Source organism: Anser brachyrhynchus (assembly GCF_964034855.1).
Source record: "Anser brachyrhynchus genome assembly, chromosome: 1".
In the NCBI taxonomy this organism is placed as follows: domain Eukaryota; kingdom Metazoa; phylum Chordata; class Aves; order Anseriformes; family Anatidae; genus Anser; species Anser brachyrhynchus.
This window is the reverse complement of record NC_137694.1, coordinates 64,962,577-64,987,588: the sequence shown is the minus strand read 5'-3', so window position 1 is coordinate 64,987,588 and position 25,012 is coordinate 64,962,577. Positions and strand designations below refer to the sequence as shown.

The 25,012-nt window shown below is 48.5% G+C and overlaps 1 protein-coding gene across 2 annotated transcripts in view; it reads right to left on the bottom strand.

Moving 5' to 3' along the window:
* The window catches only part of B4GALNT3 (beta-1,4-N-acetyl-galactosaminyltransferase 3), a 60,399-nt gene that overhangs the window by 14,401 nt on the left and 20,986 nt on the right, over positions 1-25,012 (bottom strand). For both annotated transcript variants that reach the window (XM_080576085.1, XM_080576084.1), the window contains exons 2-9: positions 10,864-10,967; positions 10,123-10,200; positions 4,040-4,135; positions 3,434-3,524; positions 2,479-2,579; positions 2,054-2,121; positions 1,421-1,499; positions 900-966 (exon numbers count right to left, since the gene is read on the bottom strand). In XM_080576085.1, coding sequence (XP_080432211.1) covers positions 900-966; positions 1,421-1,499; positions 2,054-2,121; positions 2,479-2,579; positions 3,434-3,524; positions 4,040-4,135; positions 10,123-10,200; positions 10,864-10,967 — 684 coding nt within the window. The remainder of the gene's footprint in view (positions 1-899; positions 967-1,420; positions 1,500-2,053; positions 2,122-2,478; positions 2,580-3,433; positions 3,525-4,039; positions 4,136-10,122; positions 10,201-10,863; positions 10,968-25,012) is intronic.

Below are 25,012 nucleotides of genomic sequence, written 5' to 3'. Positions count from 1 at the left end.
ACAGAAGAAAAAAGAAAGGGGACAGAAGACATGACTGAAGACCTAGTCCTTGCCAAATGGTAGGTTACAAAAATGCAGCAGCAGGCTGTAATCTAAGACACTGCAAACAGATGTCTGGATTACATCAGGGAGTCTCCCATAGGCAAAAGTGTTAGCATAGGAAAAAAAACACCACCACAGAAATGTTGGAAGGCAACAGTGGTAGATATGGAAAGGGGGAATGTTGGCAGGGGAAAGTGATGCTGACAAAGCTAGATAAGGGAAGGCAGGACTAAGGAGCTCCTTAACTGATAAAGGCATCACTTGATGTGCTAAAAAAGGTTTTTAAAACAGGAGGGACTGGGCTGATGTTCTTTCTGCAATCCAGCAGAAACTTGAAAAGACTTGAAGGGGGCACAGAAAAAAGCTGCAACGTCTGATACCACTAGACGTATCCCATTGTGTCCCACATCCTCGGTGAAATCTGCTGAGAGTGCACCGGCAGCCCCCTCACCCTAGCCATGTCCACCTAGCTGCCAGAGCAACCCCATCGCTCCGATGTTGTGGGCTCCATGTTCTCCTAGCTCTCTGCACAACAGGCAGGCAACCTCCACCCTGTGATATTCTCTCTCACATCTCAGTTTCCTTCAGCCTTGCAGACTCTCTTCTCTTTCCTTCCTTCCTGACTCTAGATTTCTCTAAAATAATGTTCCAATCCTTCTTCCAATTCTCCTGTATTTAATAACGAGTCACATGCTCATGTCCAGAGGTCTCTCTCCTGACTTGTCTCCACTTCTTTCTTGTAGTGATCTATATACATGGTATTTGGCTGGCTAGACTGTGATTCACGGTGAAACACTGATGATAAGTTTTGGAAGAATGGGGAGGTGCTCAGGGAGACCTGTGGTGAAGATACTTACTAGCAAAAAGGGAGAGGTATTGGGAGTCAATGACTTTGAACTTCACATCTGGGTCATTCAGTCTCCACTGGAACAGAGAAACACATTGAAACAAGGTGTTTATACATTTAGCCAAGCCTAGACAAAAGAAATAAGCACAAGTTTTGTTTTGTTTTGTTTTTCCACCAGATGGGCTCACAGCTTTCTCCTTCTTACTGTGACAACCTACCCAACAGCAAAAGACTGGCAATGAGCTGAGATCCCCCAGGACTCGTTCAAAGCAGGAAAGGACAAAGAGTTGCAATAGAGGCCAGAGAGAGAGCAAAACCATCCCAAACAAACAGAGAAAATGGTCCTGACACAGCCACGATTATCCCACATAGAAGTAGGTAAGGACTCTGGAAGGGATTAAATACATCTCCCACAAAGAGGAGCTGGGGCCTGAGAAGGAAGGAAATCATTACAAACTTTATTCCCAAGCTCTGAGGGGACGAATACACCATTGCCATTTGCACACAGCATGGCCGTTTTCATAGACTCACTGCTACTTCCACATGGTCTGTTCCTTTGTCATCCTGCTTGTGCAGCACCTCAAAGTAGTACCTGCCTGCAGCTGACAACCTGTGAAGAACAACATGTCTGTCACCAACAGCATTAAAGAACATTTCTTAGCTTGTCAGCAGACAATGAGCGGAGAGCAACCGCGCCCACAAAACAATCTAATTCTCAGGGTGAGCAGGGATAGGGCTGCCAAGAAAATCCACATGCCGACAGCTAGATAGGTAACTTCCCTTGTGCACCTGGAGCACTTCAGACCCTTCTCAGGTAACTCTGAATAACTCCCTTTCAGTCTCATCTGCTGGGTTTTGGCTTCTGGGAAACCTGGCCAGTTCCAAGGCAGGAAGCTTAGGGTACAGTTCATAAAAAGAAGTCTGAATTTGCTGATGGCTGCTACCTCCAGGGAAGAAAAGTTCCATGTTGCCTTTCTGCAGTGAATCAGCAAAGCAACTGGCACAGGTATGGAAGTGTCACTTCAGCTTTGGTGATATCCCAGAGCATTTCCTTTCTCCACATTGCTAAATTCTTCAGAACAAGTCTGTGTTGTTTTCCCCTTTCCTTGTGATTTCCTGGCCATGTGCAAAGGTGGCTGGGAGTGAGGGACTCTGCTCACTCACCTCACCACCTTTGACTGCTGGCTCCGAAATTTTCCAAACTCCCCTGGTGCTGTCCACTCCTTCCCTGTCTGTGAAGAGACAGAAGACGCTGTAATTAAGAGGAATTTCTTCCCTGGTTACTGTGATGGAGCAATAAATAGGGAAAATTGAGCTGCTCCTCCTGGTAAATAGTCTGTGAGATCCACAACCTGTGAACAGATTTAAGGTCTGTAATCATGAACCTGGGGCTGCCAGCTGCAGTGCCAACATGTAACTGGCTTAGGTTACGTCGCGACGTATTTGTCTGGCAACTGTGGCAGTGGTTCCTGTAGCAGGGCAGGAAAAGAAATTTGGCTAGTTCAAGGTAGCATGTAAGACAGGAAGGCATCCATCCCCACAGAAACATTCAAGCCTTTATGGAAGAAGCCATGCAGCGTGCACTGTACCTTGCCTACGCTGGCCAGCAGCTGGAGACCAGAGGTCTTTTCATCTGGACTCAACCAGAACTCAGCGTTGTCATCCGCAGCAATGGCAAACTGAAACTCCCCTGTCAAGAGAAGGAGGGAGTAAGTAGGGCTCTGGGGTAAGGGCTTGTACACAGAATGGAATATGCTCCTCTAAAATGCTCTCTTTACCCTTTTTTTTTTCTGGTGATAGCAGACTTAGCCTTTGGACATTAACCTCTCCTCTTTTGACCTTTCTGAATTCTCTAGCTCTGCTGTGATTAAAAACCAAACATCACTTAAGGTGCAGCTGGTTCCCTGTCCCTCCTGCATTGGCTTCACCTGACACCTAACCTGGAAAGCTAAGAAGTCTATGCAAGGTCACCCTTGTTTTTGTTCCCAGAGCAAATGTTTTGTGTGAAAAGCCACGTCTGAATGGAGGAACGTGCATGTGGAGCCATGAAGGGAGACAGAGATGTTTGTGTCTGGCTGTTCTGGCCAGGCTACAGGGATGGCAGTCGAGGGCCAGAGGACCAGGAGAAAGGGGCAAGTGTTAGCATGCTGCTCTGGGCAGAATCACGTAGCTGGGTGACACAGATGTCAGATGGTGTCAGACAGTACTCATGCACCCGGGGAGCAGTAGGAACATGAACAATGTCACGTACAGTCCTGTGCATGTGAGGGAGGGAAGAAAAGCTTACAGGCCACTCGCGCCTACGTACACGTCATGGGGCTGTGCATTCACAACAGCATTGTTTTTTATCTATCACTTCCAATCTGTTTTCTTATGTGCTATTCCTTTCCACCCTGCAATGGAGGCAGACGTGCTTCATCCACGCCAGGGCCACAGCCAGCTGGGCTGCCTACGTGAGGGGCCTCACACTCAGTGGGTGAGGGCACCCCTGCGCAGCACCAAGAAGGGACACGAGCAGCAGCACAGCAACCTCAGGGCCCTCACCATCAGTGAAAGGATGCAGGTAGCCAAATATCCGAAGACCGTAGTTGGTCCATTTTGGGGACACTGCCAGTTTCTTCAGTGTAGTTCGTGTCTGAAATGGAAGGTGAAAAAAAAATAATTAGATGTGATAGGAACAAGAGGGGAGGGAAATGGTGGGGGACAAAAAACGTGCAGTAGGTGGGCGGAGGGAAGTATGAGGTTTCTTTTGGAAGGAGGAAGGGGGATGGTGTGTGATGGATGCAATGGGAAAGAGCAGGTGAGATGAGAGTGGAACTGGTGCTGCTCAGGAGAGGGAAGAGCTGCATGGGGGATGCCAGAGAGATGCTGGCAATGGGACCTGGCATTCATCAGCCACTTGGAGGGAGAGCACCGAATGCAGGGCTCTTCCATGCTGTGTCCAAGGTCTGGCAGGCCAGTAGGGGCAAAACGAGCCTCCTTCCCAAGGGTCGCTGAACCCCTGTGAAAGCTTCTTGCTTCCCCAGGAGTGGTAAGAAAGAAGGTGATGGAGAGAGATCGGGACAAGACGCAAAGGGAGCGAGGGTGATCGAGATAGGAAGCAGAGCTGGGAACCGTACAACAGAGACTGACTGCTGGGGTCTTACTCACGTGGGGGTAGAGGGGGAAGTGGAGGTTCTTCCTGAGCTGCTCGGTGGAGCTGCCGCACCAGTCCTCGAACACGTGCAGATTGGCCTGGCCCTGGAACTGGGGGGCAGAAGCAGGGCACTATGAATTGCTGTGTCCCCATCCCCCTGCAACCCTCCCACCTCCCTCCCCTGCTCTGCCAACCTCAGCCCCTGCCCCAGCACTGGAGAGCTTGTGAGAGAGAAGAAAGATGCTGCTGCTGCTGCTGCGTCTAAGCAGCTGCGGGTTTGGGGCCGGGCCAGGTGACAGTCTGAACAGCTCCAGGGAGCTGCGACGACGCTAGGGAGAGCTCAGTTAAATGGCTGGGGCTCACTTCATTTGGAGCCATCACAGAGGTGTTAAAGCAGAGACCAGTGCTATGAGGTCTGCGATATGTTGTGGCGTGGCAGCAGCCATAATGATCCAAGCAGGGAGACTCTAGGGTCTTACGTCCTCCACAAAGGTATTCTGGGCTCCCCCACCATTTCAGGGCTGTTTTCCTGACCCATGGAAGAGCGGACACCCTCAGGAGGGGAGATGGCAGATCTCCTCGAAGTCTGTCTGTGAGGTGAAGCTCAGGGAGGACAGTGGGGAAAAGCAACTGCTCTGGGAGACGGAGGTATTGGCAGGGTAAGGAGCAAGAGCACATGGACAGTGTGGCCTCTGCGTGCCCACAGAGACACAGAAATGCTGAGGAGAGCAGGGGTTCAGACAGCAGAGGAGGGTGTGCAGGGGTGGCTGTCCCCGCTACCCCACCAGCCCCACGGGGAGAGGCTTTCTCTGCCTGACGGAGACCTGCAGTACAGCTCTGCTGGGAAAAGCCTGGTGGCTGCTGTGGGATCGCAGATGCGTGCTCCTTGAGGAATAGGCTTTATTTTGTCACAGCCATCCATAAAGGAAGGGCTGGCTGCCTCCCAGGACAGCCCAGGCTCTCTGCGTGCAACCAGTGGAGCGGGATGCTGAAACCTTCCTTGCAGAGTTGGCATCCGAAAGCGGAGAATAAATAAGCTGGAAACTGTACAGGCAACCTTAGATGGGGAAATGCTGAAGAAAGGAATAGGTTGCCTTGGGACTGGGGAGGTTTTCCACAGCTGTCTTGCCTATATAAGGAGCTACAGAGCCCAGCCAAGGCTCTGCGAGCAGGGCTTGGAAACATCTGAATAGCACCCAAATGTCTACAGATGGCAGCAAATTTCTAGTTTTGGTCAGGGAAGTCTCTCGAGCAGGGCTGCAACAGTGTGGTGGAGGAGGATCTAGCCCCTCCGTGCACTTCTGGCAGAGAAACCATTTCACAGAGTTATTTTTCCCAGGATAGCAGGTTGGGGTTTCGTTTTGTAATAAACTGGGGCTTGAAGGAAGGACGTGGAGCAGACTTGGCCTGGCCCCAGCTTATGCAGTAATGCTCTTTGTGAGCTGTGGGCTTTAGTCATGCACGTGAAAATCATCTCTGCGTGCCAGGCAAAACACATTCATAACCACTGCTGCTCTCGAGTGGTCTCTTGTCAGCCTGCTCTCGCTGGTGTCTGCACTGCCGGGGCTTGGCTGATGTCTGGATGTCCCTTTTGTTCCCCACTGCCCTCTGCTTTCCTCCTCTGCTGACATCCCTCAGCCCACACTCTGCCCGTCGGGCAAGAGGAAAAGCAGAGAGACAAAGCAGATGTAATTTCCCCAAGTGATGCTGCACAGAATGAGAGAGGAACGGCACAGAAGGCTCGGGGCAATAGCTGTAGCCAAGAGAAACTTGGGGCTCTGCAGGGAGCTGCGATACAAATCAATCACTGCAGGCGTGACACCGAGTTGCAACCTAATTGCTGGTCAGTCCCATGCACCTTGGAGAAATCCAGGTTCTTACCCAAGGGTCTTACACTGTTTTCTCCCCCAAATCAAATAAAAATTGCTGTTTCTTGTGGAACATACACTGAGGTGAACAAACTGGGCTCCCACAGTTAGTCACTGCCAGGAATCGAGTCCTGCAGCAGTCGGTCTGTTGCTATCCACAAGAGATGCTGTTTTTTCTTCTGAGAGAACTGTTTGCACACTGCAGATAGCAGCCTCAGATCTCTATCAAATGCAGCACAACACTCCCACACCGTGGACAGGCTGGTGCTGCACTGCCTTCCTGGCAAAGACACCCGGGAGATGCTCCCGAGACTCAGGGCAGTAATGGAGCTAAGCTGGCTTTGGAAAGCGGTTGTTCAAACACCAAAGCAGATCTGTACGAGGGAATTCCCAAAAGAGTGCCCAGACCTGCTCCTTTGCTGGGGAAAATTGGACCAGTCCCATCCTAATGCAATACTTTACTGTAGAGTTGTGGCAGTGGGCAGCCTAGTAAAAGGTAAGGCAGACGCCCCTGTACTAAGCGCTCTGTCAGTGCTGTAAGAGATTTCTAGCCTGACATCCCCACCTCCAATGTCTTTACAAGACACCTACAAGGACTTTCTAGCAGGAACTAATGTGATTGCTTTGCTTTCCTGTACTCACAACAACTAGAAATAATTAACCGGTAAATAATAAGCATTTCTTGCATGTATATAATCACAGAATGTTTCAGGTTGGAAGGGACCTTAAAGATCACCTGGTTCCAACCCCTGCCAGGGGCAGGGATGTAGTTTCAGTCTTTTCTAAATCATTTTTTTTCTCCTGTGTTGCAGCAGCCTACTTTCCTCTGCTTCCTCTGAAGGGGAAAAGAAGAATGTTATTGACAGATATGTGCTGGCTGCCCAAAACGCTGCTCTGGAAGTGAAAACTGAGCTACGCTTTAATTTTAGGCCCCCAAGAGTCATGAGTGCAGCAGCTGTTTTGAAACTCTATCACCTCTGTCCCTCCAGCTCGCCTCATGGCTGCCCAGTGCAGGCAGCTGAGAAATTCCTGTTTGCTATTTGGGTCCCCCCTGGAACATGCAGAAAATAATCTGCTTGGGGTGTTTGTTGCAGATTGCAGCAATAAATGACACCGTCATTCACAATCCATGCACAGAGCTCCTAAGAAATGTTGATGGACTGTTTCTGAGTTTGGTTTCCCAGTTTGCATCTGATTTTCAAAGGGTTTGAAAGTTACGACCTGGTAAATAACAAGTTAAGTTGTCCTTCTCCCCTCAAAAGCATCTGCTTTGGAAATTTTGGGTAGACTTGCTTGGCCAGCACCAAGAATAGAAGCCCAGGGGCTGGGCCATAAACGGGAGCTGGCATTATGCGGTCTGTGCTTTCCCATCCAGAGGCTCCTCCTGCCGCTCGGGTTCCTCCCTTCCAACCCCACCTCCCGGTCGCTTATCTCCACCCTGTTAACACAGCAGTGTTGCAAGAACCCAGCTGGGATCCAAAACGGCCACGGGTCATGCACCAAGGGCACTGTTGGCACAGCGCACGTGCACCACGAGCACGCCCCCGGGAGCTGTTCTTCCCCAGGAGGTCTGGGCAGGGCGATGCCCTCCTGAGCACAGTGTCATGGGCACGGAGCAAGTAGTGCCAGGAGCCCCAGGGCAGGAGCAGAGGCTGGTGCCGTGGCAGGCAGCAAAGCTGGGAGGGTTGCAGCAGCAATGACATGCTGGGACAGGATGGAGAAGAGAGGTCTTTCCTAATTTAATCCTGGCCAGTCTTGGCATCTCAGGGGCAAATCAGCCGTGTGCAACCCCAGGAATGCGCAGCGCCGGGGACGATAAATGCGGCTCAGAGAGGGCCTAAGCCAGGGAAGAAAGGCGACGTTGTGCTGCGAACCCAAACTCCCAAAGCTGAGTTCATAAGCCTCTTCTGTCTGCGCAGGGCGGCCGCTGTCCCTCCTCCTGCCCAGGCCAGTTCCCCCAGCTGGGGGACGTTCAGCAGCGAGCAGCTGGACTCTGCTGCAAGCTCTGCAGCCACTTGTGGGAATCCGTCAAGATAAGGCAGCAACAGAGACCCCCTGTCCCTCCCAGCCCTGACACCTGATGGTTGTGAGCAGCCAAGGGAGGGATGTGGGCAGGGACAGCTTTGTCTTTCAGTCCTGTAAGGAAAGGATGCTGCCCCTTAGGAAAGGTGTTGGGGGAGGAGGATGCCCTGGGACAATGCTTTGGCTTCGTGCAGCACTGGTGCTATTGAGGCTAACTGGGAGCGTTTCTGAAAATTTCTCTATCCCTACAGTGGTACAAAAAAATGGTGACATCTGTGGTCCCACGGTGCAGGTCTGCCCTGGTGATGGCTGCCGGGGATAGGTATCGTGCACTGGCACCTCGAGGAGCCCGGGAGCAAGACTGAACCCTGCTTTCCCCCACATGAGCATATAATATTTTTAGGGGTTTCCTACATGTACACGTCCCCACCACATTATCCAAATCTGAAGATTTAAAGCACCCATTTCATCTCCTGATACCAAAGGAGGAAAACTGAAACCTGTCCTTCTTTGGTCATGCTGGCTGTCAGCGCTCCCTGCAACCCTGTTAATTATTCATGTTTGTCAAGAATATACCTCTGTTCAAACAAAGCCCAGCTCCATGACCTGTGGGAGGCAAACTGCCTGCCCTCACCCCAGGAACCAGGATGCAATTAAGTGCTTAGAGATGTTGCCGGGAGGGCACAATGGGATCATAGACCCCAGGTAATTAATTTGGGCAGAGTTACAGGAAAACTTAATCCCCGGGTCAGAAGAAATTTCATCTGGCGGTTAGGCACACAGCAGGCAGCTCCACACAGAGCCATGTCTGTGGATCCCTCTCCACCTCGTGCAGCTGGCACCAGTGAATTCCTGGCCTCTAAGTGCAGGCAGGGAGGGAGTGGAGCAAGGCCAACCAAACCCACTCCCCAGCCTGGTGCCTGTACGCCCTGGGACTCAAAAGCCTTCTTGCAGCGTCCCTGCTGCACACCGCCTGACGCAGGGCACAGCTGGGGACGCAGGCACCCACAAATTCCCAAATCAGTCATGTGTGCTTTGCTTCCCAGCCTGAAGCAACAGCCCTCCACCTGGCAGGGCTCTCCTCCCCAACAGGGAGCAGTGTGGGACCAGGCAGGAGGCACCTTCGCAGGCACATCCCACCCCAAGTCCTGCCCCTTCCCCTGGGGCAGAGCACCAAGCTGGCACCCAGGCCTGCTGCCTGGTGCCAAGCAGGGAGCAAGGCGCACTGCTGTGCGCAGCACCCACCTTCTCCCAAGCCACGCTGCTCACCCCACTGGCTGCATTTCTAACCCAGTAATGGCACATTGCACACCACAGCTGGCAGATTTCAAGGCTAACAGGCTTTTGAGAAATCACCAGGAGGTGGAAATCAGAGCCAACAGGCAAAGCCTGTGAGAAGCTATGGAGATGCCACGCTGAGCCTGTAGCACCTGGTGCCATGGGATGAGGGAGCAGTAAATGCACCGTGTCAGCCCTGTGTGCTGCAGCAGCCTTGGCCCTGAGTGAGCTCTCCGTGGGCCACTTGTCCGGGAGGCAGCACTTTCTAATTGGTGCCGGTCTCTAATCACCTCGAGAAATTTAGGGAGCTGACTCCATTAGCCAAATGCCCCCTGGCTGGTGTCCCTCTCATTATCGTCAGGCTGCATTGCTCCCTTATCTGAAGAGGAATGGCAAGATAAGGGGACAGCAGAGGAAAGAATAAATGAGGCGTGAAAGAAACAAAGGGAACATTTGCCCCAGTCTTCAAGGGTCACCAGAGAAGGTCTCCGTTCATCAGAAGTGTCAGTGAAGTGGAGAGACCTCTGTGTACAGTGAGCAGGGGTTGGGTAACAAGCAAATGCCAGAATATGAGCGTAGCATAGCCTCTGCGTGCCACAGTCATGTGTTTGCTTGTTGAATACTTGGTCCTGTGCACTCCCAGATCTGAATAAACCTCACCTTTTGGGGACAGCAGACTGCCTGCTCTCAGGGAATTATGGGCAGGTGCTTGATGCCTTGATGGCTGGGAAAGACGCCTAATTATCAGGAATCTGGACACTCCTGTCTTTCCAGATGATTACTTGGGTCTGTAAGTGTCATTAAGCCAGGAGGGAGTGATAGGGAATGGACTGTTAGCGAAGCAAATGCATTTCCAGGCAGAGGTCCCTCCCTTCCACAGGTCTCTAACTACAGCTCCCTTGTGCAAAAGGCTGGAGAAAAGCACAAACCTCTGGCATCCATGGGACAGGGTTGTCCACAGCTGCATAATTCGACTTATTCCTCCCACCTCTTTGATGCTCCTGGTTCTGAAATACAAGTAGAGGAAAATCAAAGTAACCTGACAAGTGACCAGGTATTGACACCTACACGAGAGGGCCTGAGTCTGTTTGCAAGAACATGTGAGAAAAGAAGCAAGTTCCCATAATCGTTCCAAAGAAGAGGCTGGCCATTGGAGACACAGAGGAGTGGAAATGCTCCTTGGCTTTCTTGACACCAACTTTCCAGAGTGAGCCATTGAAGGAATATCAGCACTTTATAATGGCTGCTAGCACAGAGCTAAAACTTAGGTCATTATCACTTGTTTTTTTTTTGTTTTGTTTTGTTTTTGCCCAACCTCATTTCAAAGGGTCCAAGCAATAGTTCTTCCAACACTTCCTTCAGACAACAGCAACAAGATGTACTTCGCTGGAGTACTACAACCTCTCTCCTGACCTTTCATTTCTGCTTCCATCTCTTCCTGTGGCACATACCCAGCCAGCTTCACATCACCACTGCAGCTGAGTATGTCTAAAATAACTCAGTTGACTACAGTGGAGTCTTTGTACACCCGCACTGCTGTGAGTCAGCTCAGATTTTGCTCTCTGGCATGCTCTCTTTTCTTCATGTAGACAGAGCTGTCTCGTGGGGCCAACATGAGAAAGGAAGGCTTGTCCTCCCAAATGTTCAGAAGACATCCCGAGTCTCCTCACCTGGTGTCCCATCTTCTGACGATAGTAAAACGGGAGGCTTGGGTCCCCACCCGGTACATTTGTGCCTGCCAGAGCCTTAGCCAGTTCCCTCCAGTTTTCATATCCTGCACAGAGGAAACAAAAAGATGTCAGAGTACAGGCTAAAAAAAGAAGCTGCAGCAGTAACCAGAATAAAGTGGTTGGTCCCTCTTGGGAATGAGAGACCTCCAACACTCTTGAATCACTCAGAAGAGACCAGAAGTTTATGTGACAACGGGTTGGCAGACCGACACAGAGAGAAAGAGAAATCACCTTTGTCTTCCTCAAAAGCTTTTCCCTTGTTCTTGTTAATTTGCTGTATTAAAGATTTGTCATAGTTCTAAAACGTATTTCAGAGATTTTATTAATCACCACAGGACTGGGAACCTCTTTGTAGATCCTTCAGATAATCCCACTGGTCAAACTAAAGATGGCCAATTGTTTAAACTAAGAATCCCAAAGAAAAATAAGACAATAACCAGATTCCTAATTAGTTCAACCGTCAAAAGAATATTATTCTGATTATGCAGCTTTTTGAACAATAAAATTTATCAATCTTCTTTTCTTGAAGGAAATACTGAATGACCACAAAGACCAAACCTGATAGGACATTCACCTGAAGTACTAACACCTAAACACCTACAGTACTAGCACTGATGCATCACTATTTAAGTGAAGTCAGCTTTATTACCCTCCCAGTCCGCTTCAGACAGGATCTGGTTTTGGATCCTTCTGCAACTCTTGGCCTCCTTGCTCTCCCGAGGGACAAAGATGAACAGATGCAGCATGTATAACCTTGCAGCTCTCCATAATCACCATCCATACCACTAACAGATGGTGCTGGTGAGCACAGCTCATGCCTCCCAGCAGTGTTACGGTGGCTCACGCCATGTGGTTTTTGGAGCTACTAAACATTTTGGCATCGAGTCAGCAACTGACCAACCTGCCAGCAGTTCAGCGCTGTGCCCACACCACATGATAGCTTAACTGTGAAGAGCACAAGTGCCCAAACCTCCACCAGCACTTGCTTCTCCCAGGCTGGTAGCAGAGCAGCTCAAAATCCACATACTGTAGAGCAGAGCAGGGTGCATTTATAAGTGACATGATTTAGATCAGCTCAGTTGAGACCAAGGCAAACCCCAAACAACCCCAGGAACTAGAGGTCACAAATAACCCCTTGACAGCTTCCCCGCCCCAGCTGTGTTAAGCAATTGGCCTATTATTGCACCTACAAACAGAGTTGCAAAACACTGGTAGATGGTTCCTGAAGCTGGGTGCTGCAGTGTCTGACAGAGGTGAGTAGAAAGCAAAGATGTTGATCCTGCCCCCTACGTTGTGTGGAAAAAAATGGGACAGTTAATGAAAAGAAAGTGCAAGAATTGTGGAAAATGTGAAGGTAAGTAGTCAGAGATGCCACTGAAGAGACAAGGCTCAGAGGCAACTCAAGTGCCCTGCTCTTCTGATACGTGTTGGCTTAGATGTGTGGTTTTCGTTCAGGCCCTGTTAGATGCTGTTTAGCCACAAATTTCTGATCTAGGTCTTCCCACCAGCAGATTCTGAACTTACGGGGTTAGTCAAAGACGAAACATACGAATATCAATTTTGATCTTCTGCATAAGGATTTTCAGTCAAACAGTCTGGGAGTCTGGGTGAGTAATCTACTGATTAATGCAGCTAAGCATATCTCATGCTTCAGAGATTGCCTGTCATGGGAAAGGAGGAGATTTCTATGTCTCCACATAAAACAGCACGTGAGAGCTTCCACCTCGTTCAGAACAACGAGGCAGAAACCACTGTTTCCAAATGTCCTGCAGTTGGACGTACAGTCCCACTTGCAATGGGGCTGGAACAGTCTTTGGAGCTGACATAAAGTTCAGTGCTCACTGCTTCAAAGGCTCATTTTACTCTTGGGAGACAGGGGCACACGTTCTTCAGAGGAGAGAGCCAGAAGAGTGGGCCTGGCTAGATCAGACAGGAAATAAATAAAACTAGAAAAAAAAAAAAAACCATGAATAAAACAGTGAGTTCACTGTTGGAGACTCATTGAGGGAAAAAGACACCAAGAAAAGCAGTTCTTTCTTTTTTGCAGAGGGGAGAGATTATTTAATTTTGTTTTTAAACGCAGAACTTCGCTGATCTGTGGAATAAGCTCAACGTGAAATGCCAGGAATCAGCCCTGGCTGGAAACAGGATGCTGGCCACCACAGCCTGCCTTTTGGGCTGGTCCTCCACGGTGAGTCCTGGGCTTGTCTGCGCTCGAGATCCTACGCACGACTGGCAAGGAGCCCACCTTGGAGCAAACACAGAAGCTTGGTTGGATACGAGTGCCAACAGCTGACATTTCTCTGGCCCTTGGAAAAGAGAAGGAAGGGGGGCAATTCTCTGTGTTGTACAAATATTTACCTAATGCTTACATCAGCCAAACGCAGAAGAGACAAAACAGCTAGAAATTAATCTGGAGGTAGCGTTTTCCTTGCTGGGTAATTTGTACTTTGGCAGGCTAATGCCCCGACGTGGTAGGAAATGAATTTCAGAAAATAATAGGATAAATGCTCCCCTTAGAGAAAGTTCCTGGTGCTACAGCTCTTCACTGAAAGGTTGTCTTTTCCACCTGGGGATTTCCATGGAGTATCCCTGGAGGTGAACCTGGCTTTCCTTGCTAAGAGGAGGGAGGGAATGATAGAAAGTAGGAGAAGAGACAAAGCTCCTTCAGCACCCTGCAACCAGAAGACCTGCTGAGGCCAACTGCTGCTTGAGGGAACAGAGATGGTCTTCTCCCCAGCACGGGATTCAAGACATTGCCTGGCAAGTATTCTCCTGAGAGTCAGAGAGCTGAGCCCCATGGCTACATCCACTGCTCTGTCTCAAAAGCACCAGACCAAGGCTGTCTACAACAGGCTCAGCCCTTCCTCGAGCTCTCCATGACCACTGCACAGCAGCCTGGCTGCTGGCACCCTTTCTTGACGGCTACTTGAAGTCAACAAGAGTACGTCTGGAAAAAAGCAGTAGGCAGGGACTAAAATGCCTCAGCAAACGTTTAGGTATTACTAAGAGGGAATGCCAGGACTATCAGCTTTAATGGTTTTGCTCCAGCCTCTCTGCAAAACTGGTTCTGGTTAGGATAGGAAAAGGCAAAAAAACATAAAGGCAGGAAAATCAAAGGCTTAGGAGAGCCTGTCCAGCGGCCAGGTGAAGATGTTGGGCCAGACTCTATTGCTGTTAGTCCGTCAGACAGATGCACCAGCCAGCCCCTGGCTTTTCTCTGTTCTGGGCATTTAGCTCCCATCACTTCCTGAAGCATGCTGTTGTTTTTCAAAGCTACTTTTTCACACCAAAAGCCTCCCAGGAAAGCAACCCTGTTGCACTGATGCAGATGCCGCTTGCCAGAAGGGCTGGCCACCCTCCTGCCTCCTCAGCATCAGGGCCAGCCTCCCTGGATTTGTATGATTTCACACCAGGAGGGACCCAAGGAGCAATGAGATGTTCTCAGAGGAACTGTGGAAGGGCAGAAGGGCAGGCATGTTCATGGCAGTGATGGGGGCTTTGTGCAGAGCTCACCCAAGCTGCAGTTTTTATCCTCACTCCATGATCTGGCGTATGGCTGAGGTTACTGAGCCCTCACTGCTAGAGGGAAGCCACTACTGACAGCCCAGTCACCCACCAATCTTTCCCTTCGCCCACAGAAGCTACTGCTCATAACCTAGCTGGTGGCCATCACACAACCTTTAAGAGCTCAGCTAAGGAGGAATACAAAGCCAGAGCTATCATTTGCTATAATGCCACTGGAAAATGCCAACTGCCTGCAATCTGGCGAGGTCAGGGGTAGCACAAATACATCAAGAGGAAGTAAGGCAAAGATATTTCTTGCCCTGGGTCGAGGCCCAAGGGCCAATCTGCCTCTTCTCAGCTATGCCTTTTTCTGCACTTAGGCCAAAAGCCAGCGAAGAGAGCTGCAGGAACAGCAAATGGTGATAGGAGATGTCATCCAACAGCTATGATGGCCAGAACAATGTGCTTGAAGCCTGTCCCAAAAGAAAAATATAATTAAAAATAAATAAATACATAAAAAAGCAGAAACCCTCAGCCAGAGATAAGAGATAAAAGCACCCAGGGAGCTACCAGCCTCGGGGCAGGAGCGTGACCAGGGCTGCTCTGTCTGTTCAGAGATCAGATCCTTCCAGCCGCCAACATGCCTCTGGCCCCAGCCAGCACCTGATGTTTCAATCAGCCGGTGAGGGTACCTGGCTTTGTGAAAGGAGGGGAGGGAACCCCTGACCCTCTCAGGTGATCAGCTTTCCCTCCGAAGGTTGAGATTTGAGTACTCTGCTGTTGCTGCTGCTGCTGACATAGCTGCAAATGCTATCAACGCCCAGATGCTCGCCAGCCCTTTTGTAGCCAGGCTGAATGCTTTCGCTCAGCAGCCTCGGGAAGCAGCAGGCCCACAGGGTGGATTGCTTAGGAAGCTTTTTCCTTCTGATCTGACACCATCCTTCTCCTCTGATGCTACAGGGACAGGGCAAGAAGAAATCGGCAGGATCTTGTTCTTCGTTACCCCCACTCTCCAGCAAACCCCCAGCATGGCATGACATTTTAACTCTCTCTTTGGTGATCTTATTTCTCCTCTCCCCTTCTGGCTGGATTTTTTCAACTTGCTCTCATCCCAAGGAATGTCAGTATGGTTAGAGGTCTTTCTCAGTGTTATTCCTGGCTGAACAGGCAGGCAGGGGCAGTGCCCAATACCCCCAAATATTACCATTACGTGCCTTGAACACATAGTAGTCCAAAACATACTGGGGAAGTTGCCTGAATGTGACACAGGAGCTCAACTTGGAGCTATTTGCAGTCTCTCACATGCAAATACATCAAGCCTCCTGCCTTGAACACAAACCTCACCTCCACCTCCTGCCTCAGTCGCTCTCATTCAGCTTACAGCCCGCTCACAAACGCAGCGCGCTGCGAGTGCTTTCACCCTGCTGCCTGAGGCCAGGTGTCACAGACCTTGAGATCCTGGCCTGGGAGATCCCAGGGACAAGCTGCCACGCCGTGCTGTATGTCCCAGGCAGCATGGCGTCACGGCTGCAGCCCGACAGCAGCCAGCTCCTGGTCACCTGGCCGAGGCAGCGCTGCATCACGCTCTGGGGAAGCAATGCCAACCTCCCGGCCTACCGCACACACGTCTGCGGTCCCCAGACACCAAGGGTACGAAGCATGAAGAGGAAGTGTAAACTGACCTCTTGAAACAGAAACGTGGGGGAAGGATGAAGTGAAAAAACACAGCCGATGGTTTCTGGCCACGGGGTTAGGTGAAGGTTAGGGCAGGTCATGAATCAAGGGCTGGGAGGCAAAGAAACTATTAAAAAAAAAATCATTCAAGCGTACAGCTTGATCAAGAGAGATTCTCTCTGGTTACTTATTTAAGTCAATAAAAGCCATAGGCAGTGAACTCCTTGCCTTCAGATCAAGATCAGAACAGCACTCCTGGAGTTAAAAGAAGTTAGGAAACCAGTTGTTGCAGAGGGAGCCCGTCAAACCTTCCCATTTCTAGTTATCACAGAACTCCACAAAATACAATTGCTGACCTCCTTCAGGCATAAATCACAAGTCGGAGGCAGCTTGTGCAGACAGGAATTACTTCATTCTTCCTCCAGTTAGATCTCTTACTCACTGCTTTGTGAAGGTGCATGGCTTTGCTGCCCATCAGTTTGCAAATTCTGACATCACGCTGCGGAGCATCAGAAGTACATGGGGTATGACTAAGGAAAAGGCAGAGTGCTGCACACGAGAACAAGAGAGGAAAAACGAGCAGATGTAACAGCCCAGGGCACTCATGCACTCTTACCTGCAGACTCACGTGTCAGGTAACACCTGCTGCTGATGCCTTCTCATTATAGGAGGAGTATTTCATACAGGAAGGAGGGAACTGATAGGCAGTGGCTGGGGCACTAACTTTTTTTGTGGAAGATAAAATTCAAATCTTGCCTCTGCCACTAAAATTTTCCATTGTTCGAGTTAAATCATGGGATATTCCTGTGCCACAAGATTATCTAGCAAATATTGCTTACCCCCTGTGAGTTCAGCAGAAATACACACATGGAGATGCAATGCTGGATTTGAGTCAGACAGTCTGTGTCATCACTACTAGCTGCACTACCCTTCAAAATTATGGGACCAAGCTCATAAATAAGCTCCAGAAATGCTCTAGTTGCAACCTAGCGTATGTTAGAATAAACTGACTCCAACCACTGCTTATCTGCATTTGCCATGCTGAAGGCAGGGAGGTTCAGGAGCCAGCTCTGGTGATAAAAGGCCCTTTTGTCCCCGGGACGGCTACAACCAGCAAATGGACAAGGTGCCCAGCCATGGGGGCACAGGTTCAGCTGCACAGCAGTAATCCCTGGCCTGGGGCGACAGCCCCAGTAGCCTGAGCAATGTAGAGGAGTCCTCTCCTGCCCATCCTCACCTCTCTGACCATGCAACTTAGTCCCTCCTCACCTTCCTCTCTTCTGTCTCTGCAAAGTCGCACTAAGGAGCCATGAAGGATTAGATCTGGGGAGGGGGAGAGATGGAGGAGAGTATTTTGAACTTCAGGGAAAGAAGGTGAAATGGACCCAACTAAGGCATGAGAAGAGCACCCACTGCCATTTTTAGGAGCATATGATGAAGACTATGATTTTGGCACTGCTAACCTCCACAACAACGGGGCAAGAAATCCTTTCTATTCTGCTTCTCTTTGGCAGTAATCCATGGGTCATCTTAACTACTCAAAACACAAGCAGACACTTTCAGATAATAAAATATTTGTTATCAACATTATACCCATAATAGCCGTGCAATTAAAGTCATAAACTGCTGGCAAGTTCAGAGCACGTGGCAGTTGTCTTGCTGCTACAGCGCGCTTGGCCCCGAGAGGTCATGCTGCACAGGCTGACTCCATGTATGCCTCCTTGTAAGACCCAGCTGTCAAAAGCAAGCAGTCTCTCACTTTTTACATTGTTTGTGCATTGTGTACTGCAACAGATTTTTCAAAACAGCCACAGTTCATGTCAAAAAGAGCAGCTTCCAGTCACACAGAGATTAAAGGCATTTGAGTAATTCACATTACAGTATTGCAATTACGGAGCCAGGCTTTCGCAAGTCATTGTCTTTAAAACGTGGGATTTGCATCAAAAACATCTACTGACAGAGATCAAGATGTTTGGCTTGCTTGAACTACAATACTTGCTGTGCTTGTAAAAACAGGCAGGTTGACAGAAGGGCACAAAATCAGACGTTTGCATATAAGTCTAAATTTTTATTTTTATTCCTGCTCTTAAGATCAAAATCATTTTCTACTTTGTGGACTCCATTTCTTGCCTTTTTTTTTAAAGGGTAACATCTGACTTTATTTTTGGAACAAAAATACCTTTAATCTTGGAACATCTACATGGGTTTCTACCAATTCACTGCCAGTGACCACATCCTCAGCTGCTGATTCACACTCTGCAGCTCTACATACAGTCTGCCTTCTTTTACAAACAAAAAAAAATAATAAAAAAAATCCCTCTCTGGCCCTTGGGGTGACTGGCATGAAAAGCAGATGTTCCACCTGGTTACGAGCAGTGCAAATGATGTTCCTGGCCTTCTCCCCTCGTCTGCAGGCATCGGTGAGGCCATGCCCTTAGAGACACCAGAGGCAACAAAGGCTCCTTTTGCTGTGGTAACAAGTTAATTAAAGCTAACGTTTGTTTCCATATATCACCAGCTCAGTGGGGCAAATCATAGGCAGTGCATCCAGAGACAGAACTGGGAGGCTTCCTACCCACTTTTATTCACATGTACAGCATTGCCGTTAGCAGCAGTAAGAACTCCTTGCAAAAAGGAGCACGTTTCTGAATGCTTTCAGCCATCAGCTGATCTGTAGTTTTGATGCTCCTGATATCTGAATAAACACAACGGAAGCAACATATGCATGAGGCTTCTCTCCCCTGAGCACTGGGAGGTACCTGCAAAAATAAATAAAGAAAATGGCAATTCTATACTCAGCAGTCTTTGCCATCTGGTTTTCTTTTTGTAACATAATTGTGCCCAGGAAAGTTCAGCAAGTCATTCACATAGCTTTCAGAAAGCTTTGAGTACATTTTTCTCAACTGATCCAAACACCGCAGCACACTAACACTGCTCAAAGAGTTTTCCAAGGGCTTTTTAATATAGGAGCTGTCTAGGATGTGAAGCTGAATGCCAACTGTGCCTTTGAATCAACCTTTCTTAATTCTTCACAGAATATAGCTAACCCATTATTTCTTCTATCTTGGACGAGGACTTTCACAATGACTCAACAGCTTGCCGCCGCTTCCATGTAGATGCAGCATTCCCAAAATATCTGCTTGCAGCTTGATTTTCAGTCAAGGTCTGTGGATCTTTGTGCTGTAGAAAATGTCTTCCACTACTGCCATGAAAATAAAAATATATATATATATATTTCTCTATTGCCATTTATATTTGCCATTTTACTCAAAACCATTGGTACCATTTTCTTCTCCTGAATTCATCTCGAAGGCAGTAATCCACTCCAGCTCAAATGTATCGCTTCTCTGGCCTCTGTGGCCAATGTTATTGTCCTACACAGCCTGGTTCAGAGGTGACTGCCTCCAGTCACCTTTGGGACAAGAATAAAGGAAAAGAGGAATACAGACAAAGAACAAGCTGGACAAACATCTACCAGGAATGGTGCAGGTAGGGTTGACCTGACTTTAAGAAAAGGAAGCGAGCTCAAGAGACACTCTTGAAGGCCACTCCAGAAATATGATTTATTTGTGATTATGACCTATGAGTTGTTTAAATTATTTGGATTTGCCTATGTTATTGAGGGGAACAGAATGACTTGTCTTCCCAGTGCTCTGCATGGGACACCCTGCCCTGACACCGAACAAAGCTCTGAAGGCAAAGGGACACCTAAATGTGGGACAATACAACATTTACCTGACAGCTATGCTAAGTAGGACACAAAAGCAGGCATACCAATGAATATCAAATTCAGAGAAATATAACACTATGTCCAAACCAGACACCATTTTGTGTTGGAGAAAGGGAGAGATCTGCACCTCTAGCCCATGAGAGCAGGGCAACCTGTAACAATAAGGGGAACTAGGAACACAGCTGACGTGGAGCACAAAACACTTCTCCCATGACTCAGAAAAGCCTGCTATGAACATCGCAGCACAGAGGTCACTCAAGTACGCTCAAGGCTCATTGCAGCCACTCACAGCAGGAGAGCTCAACTCCCAGTACTGAGCCATCAGCAGGTCAGCAAGCATCCCATCAGACAAAACAGGAACAACTCTACAGAAAAGTTATGAGATGGGAAAAAGCAAGAACAGAGTTAGAAGATCAGGAAACAGGACAGAGTGAGACTTTCTTCTCTGCAGTAAGGACTAGTTTTATCCTCATATTAACAGAAAGCAAGTCATCTAAATAACAAAGAGGATTGAAGGTGCAGTGGTTGAGATATACTTTGGTACTCATTTCCAGGCACACCAGAATAGAGACTATCTGCAGCTTGAATTTTGAGTCAACTGAAGTCCTTCTTCTAATGTTAATGGGTTTTAAACGAGGCTCTAGGACTACTCCAAAAATTTCAGGAACTTGGACACAATCCCTGTGGGCAAGCTTACTTCCTCGATTCCAGTTCAAACCTCAAAACTACAGCTTCTGTTTTAGCTTTGCACATGGTCAAGTGCCGTTTAAAATGGCACCAAAAAGCAACCAGAATTTCAGGATAATCTTCAGGAATGTCTGAAATTCCTCATCAGAGGTGGAGAACACCAAATCCAAGCCCAAAGCTTCATTTGGCTTAAACCCTAAATGCCAGCTTTCATCTCTCTTTGTGAAGGATGTGTGTCCATGCCCCTGAACCCACCACCAGCCCTGCTTATCAAAGGAGCTAAATTTGTAAGACTGTCCTCTTCCCTCTGAGTCATCAAATTCCGACTGCTAGCCAGAGCAGACAAACATGCAAGACGGACTAATGATTTGATGTGTTACGGGAAATCCTAAATACCTATGTGCTATGTCTTAAAAAACCTATTAAGCCTCTGAGTGCTAAGGGGCGTACTCAGGCTCCTCCGGGACACAGGCTCATAAATCCCGTGGACGAAGCAAGCTGCCAGCCCTCCCTCCGGGCAAAGACTCAGCACGGAACGGGAAAGGCCGCAGGGCACAGACACTTATTTCTTGGCCGCCTTCATTTACCCAACGGGGTTGCTATGGGGAAGAATCACGGTTGCGTACAGTCTCTTTACAGAGCTCCTACCCAGTCATGCGACAAATCCAAACCACCAACTTCTGAAATACCGTTCCTCCTCTTCCTAGGCTAAATCCCACACCGGTGTCAAACCAGCCTGCGCAACAACACGCTTGATGAAAATCATGAGGAAAGTGGGAACCAGGAGGCGTTCAGAGAGATGCTCGGTGTCCCAGCAAGAACAAACCTGGAGCCATCCACAAGCTGGGACATGGCTGAAGCTTTCAGAGTACAGGCTGCAGGGCCCCTGCTCTCCACAACAGGCCCCTGAGGCCATCAGGCGGTCCTGAGGGCTTCCAGGAGGTGATCCTTCTCCCGGAGGGGATGGCTGGGTTAGGCACCTTGGAGCGGGGGCCGCCTGCATTACAGAGCTATCCCGTTTCAGTGGAATGTTTAACCAGGCTACAGCTCTCTACCGGAGTAATAAAATTGCCCTGCCAGCTGCTTAAGGTGGCTTGCAAGGACCGAGCGCAAAGTCACAGATTTCTTTCAAGGCTGAAAATGGTTGGAAATTTCCATAGGACAAGGAAGAGGGGTTCCTACTGCCCTGTCCTAGTCCAGCGAGTACCTGATGAACTTAAGGACAACCGAAGCCGTAACGACTATCCAGTCTGCCTCTTGTGCAACTCGGCACAGGAAATTCACACAGTAATTCCTGCGCTAGCTCCAGAATAAATATCCAATGAAAACATGGACTGACGTTGGTTATTTACACACTGACCTGAGATTTCATCCAAACTCTGTTCTCAGTCCCTTCATTAAGTTTTACTGACCTTTTCCACAGGCTCTTGGTACGATTCCTACTGAGTTCCACTGGCTCTGGTCAACTCCATTCCAGGATGGTATGAGTGTACCACCTTATGCAACTTAACCACATATATGAAAATACCCATTTCTAATGTGTTCTGCCAAGCTGAAGGGGAGTGAAAGCAGCTGGCCTCTTTATTGCATTTAGCGAAAGGACCAGTTGTTAAATCATCCATCCTTTGCGTGCTGCTGACCCTACTAGCTCACAGAGCTCCAGGTTATGCACTGCTGGGAGACCATGGGACCTCAGCTCCAGTGCCCTGAAAAACTGCAGTATGGTTTATATGCTATATACTGTTTGATGTGAAAGTTCCTAATGCTGTATCTCCTGGGATGGAGATGAGGACTGTGTGTGCATCTGACTTTTTGGTCTCCACAAAGAGCCCAGGGCAGTCTGTTTTTGATTCGTCTTTACATCCACTTTTTCCACTTGCTAATAGAGAAACGCAGAATTGCTGAGGTTGGAAGGCACCTCTGGAAGTCACCTAGACCAAACCCCTGCCCACAGCAGTCACCTACAGCAGGTTGCTCAGGGCCACTTCTAGTCAGGTGTTGAATACCTCCAAGGGCAGAGACTTCAAAACCTCCTTGGGCAACCTATTCCAGTGCCTATCTTCTCTTACAAGAAAACCATTTTTTCTCTGTTTAAACAGAAATTATTCTGTTTGGTTTGTACCCATTGCTTTGCCTTTTCACTAGAAAATTATTTCTTCACTGAGCAGAGTCTGTCTCATTATTCCTTACTCCCTCCTGTCAGGTATTTGTACACACAGATAAGATCTCCCTGAGCCTTCTCTTCTCCGCACTGAACAGCCCCAGCTCTCTCGGACACTCCTTGTGTGAGAGGCTCCATTTCTGTAATCATTTTTATGGTCCTTAGCAGGCCTCACTTTAGCACGTCTGGGTCTCTCATCTGGGGAGCCCAGAACTGGACAGAGGGCTCCAAATGTGTCTCACCAGGACTGAGCAGAGGGGAAGGATCATCTTCCTCAGTCAGACCTAATGAAGCCCAGGAGGCTGTTGGCCTTCGCTGTAAGGGCACATCACTGACTCACAATCAACTTGGTGTCCACTGGCACCCCATGGTCCTTTCCTGCTCTAGCTGGTTAGTCCCTAGCCTGTACGGGGGCATAGGGTTATTATTCTCAGGGAGGAAGAACTTTGCATGTCCCTTTCTTGAACTGCAGACGGTTCCTGACAGCCCATTTCACCAGCCTGTTGCAGTCCCTCTGGATGGCAGCACAAGCATCCAGTGTATGTACCATTTCCCCTGGTTTTATATGAACAAATTTGCTGAAGGTGCATTTTGCCCTATTGTCCAGGTCACTAATGAAGATGTTAAACAATATTTGCCCCACTGTCACTCCCTGGTGTACACAGGTGATTGGCTTCCAGCTGCATTTTGTACCACTTCACATTTGTGTTCTTCCAGTCCTCATGGACCTCCGCCAGTCATGACAAACTTTCAACGATGATCTAGAGGGGCCTTGCAGTGACACAGGCCAACTTTGTCAGCACTCGTGGGTGCAACACATCAGGTCCCAGGGACTTGTGTCTGTCCAGTCAGCTTAAATGTTTCCTAACCTGATCCTCCTCCACCAAGGGTTGATCTTCCTTGTGGTCTTTCCCTCTGGCCTTAGGGGCTTGGCATTCCTGAAAGCCAGTTTTACCATACTCACATTTTCCCTTGTCTTCCTTTTTGATACTGATATACCTGTAGAAGTTGTTCTTGTTGCCCTTCACATCTCCCTCCAGATTCAGATGTGCTTTGGCTCTCCCAAACCCATCCCTGCACACTCAGGCAGCTGAGCTGACCCTGCTACCACTTCTGTTACACTTCCTTTTTATGTTTGAGCTTAGTCAGGCACATCCATCCATGAAGACCTTCTGCCACCATTGCTTCTCTTCCTGCATGCTGGGATGGACCCTTCTTGAGTTTGGAGGAGGTGATCCTTGAAAAAACACCCAGTTCTCTTGGATCCCCTGCTCCCCAGAACTATTTCCCATGCAAATCTTTAAGACAGGTTCCTATGCATGGCAGTCTGCTCTCTTGAAGTCCAAGGCTATGATCCTGCTCTTTGTGCTGTTCCAAGATAACTCTGACCTGTTCGACACATGAGGCAAAAAGCATCTGTGAAAGCAGTTTTAAACCAGTCAGTCATCTCAATACATTGATAACTCTGAACTCCAAAAGTTTACAGTGTAACTGCTTTTGCAAGTTCTGCCTATAAATACCTGGAAAATAGAAGTCCCAGTGTACTGGGATTTCAGCCAAGCCACCCATGTGCCTTTTTAAAGACTGTCCTAAAATGGCCATACAGTTAACTACTTCAGAGTTTCCAAAATCACTGTGAACCTTTCTCTGCCTTTCTGTGCTCACAAATACTCCATCACCTCATTAGAAATCCACCTTATCCACAGCAAGTTTCAGATCCGTGATCCGGAGTCTTTGTGATACGGAAAAATGAGAATAGCAGGACAAAAGAGAATAGATCAAATGATACAAGGAATAATGAAAGGTCTCGCAAGCTAAGTTTAGTACTTATATTCTCTCTATATTTATGAGATCCTGATTTTTCATTCAAATAAAGCAACCGCAGAATAATATCCACATCAGCATTTCACAGGATTTAGAAAACTTGGAGCAGAATGTAAATCCTGTTTGCTGCAGGATATTAGGGCTTTGTCTATTTTATTTTGTAATACACACAACTGCCACTGTTAGACACACTGTTCTACTTGGATGATTAATGCCAAAATGATGCAATTAGATTCTAAGCAGCCTATTGTCTGGGAGCTTATCCATCCACCCGAAACCTCTCTGTTGTGATGCAACACGCTAAACAGGTAAACTGGGAAACTAAAACAAAATTGTTCACCTCTGTCAGGTTCATTTTATTGCTGTGCCTGGATCTCAGTGACACTTAAGCCAGGAGGACGATCTGGCTTATTACGTGAAATGAAGTTGGCACAAGTTCTGAACGGCCCAACAAGTCACTCTTAAGCCTTCGTTCTTTTGGCTGACACCATGAATGTATATCACAT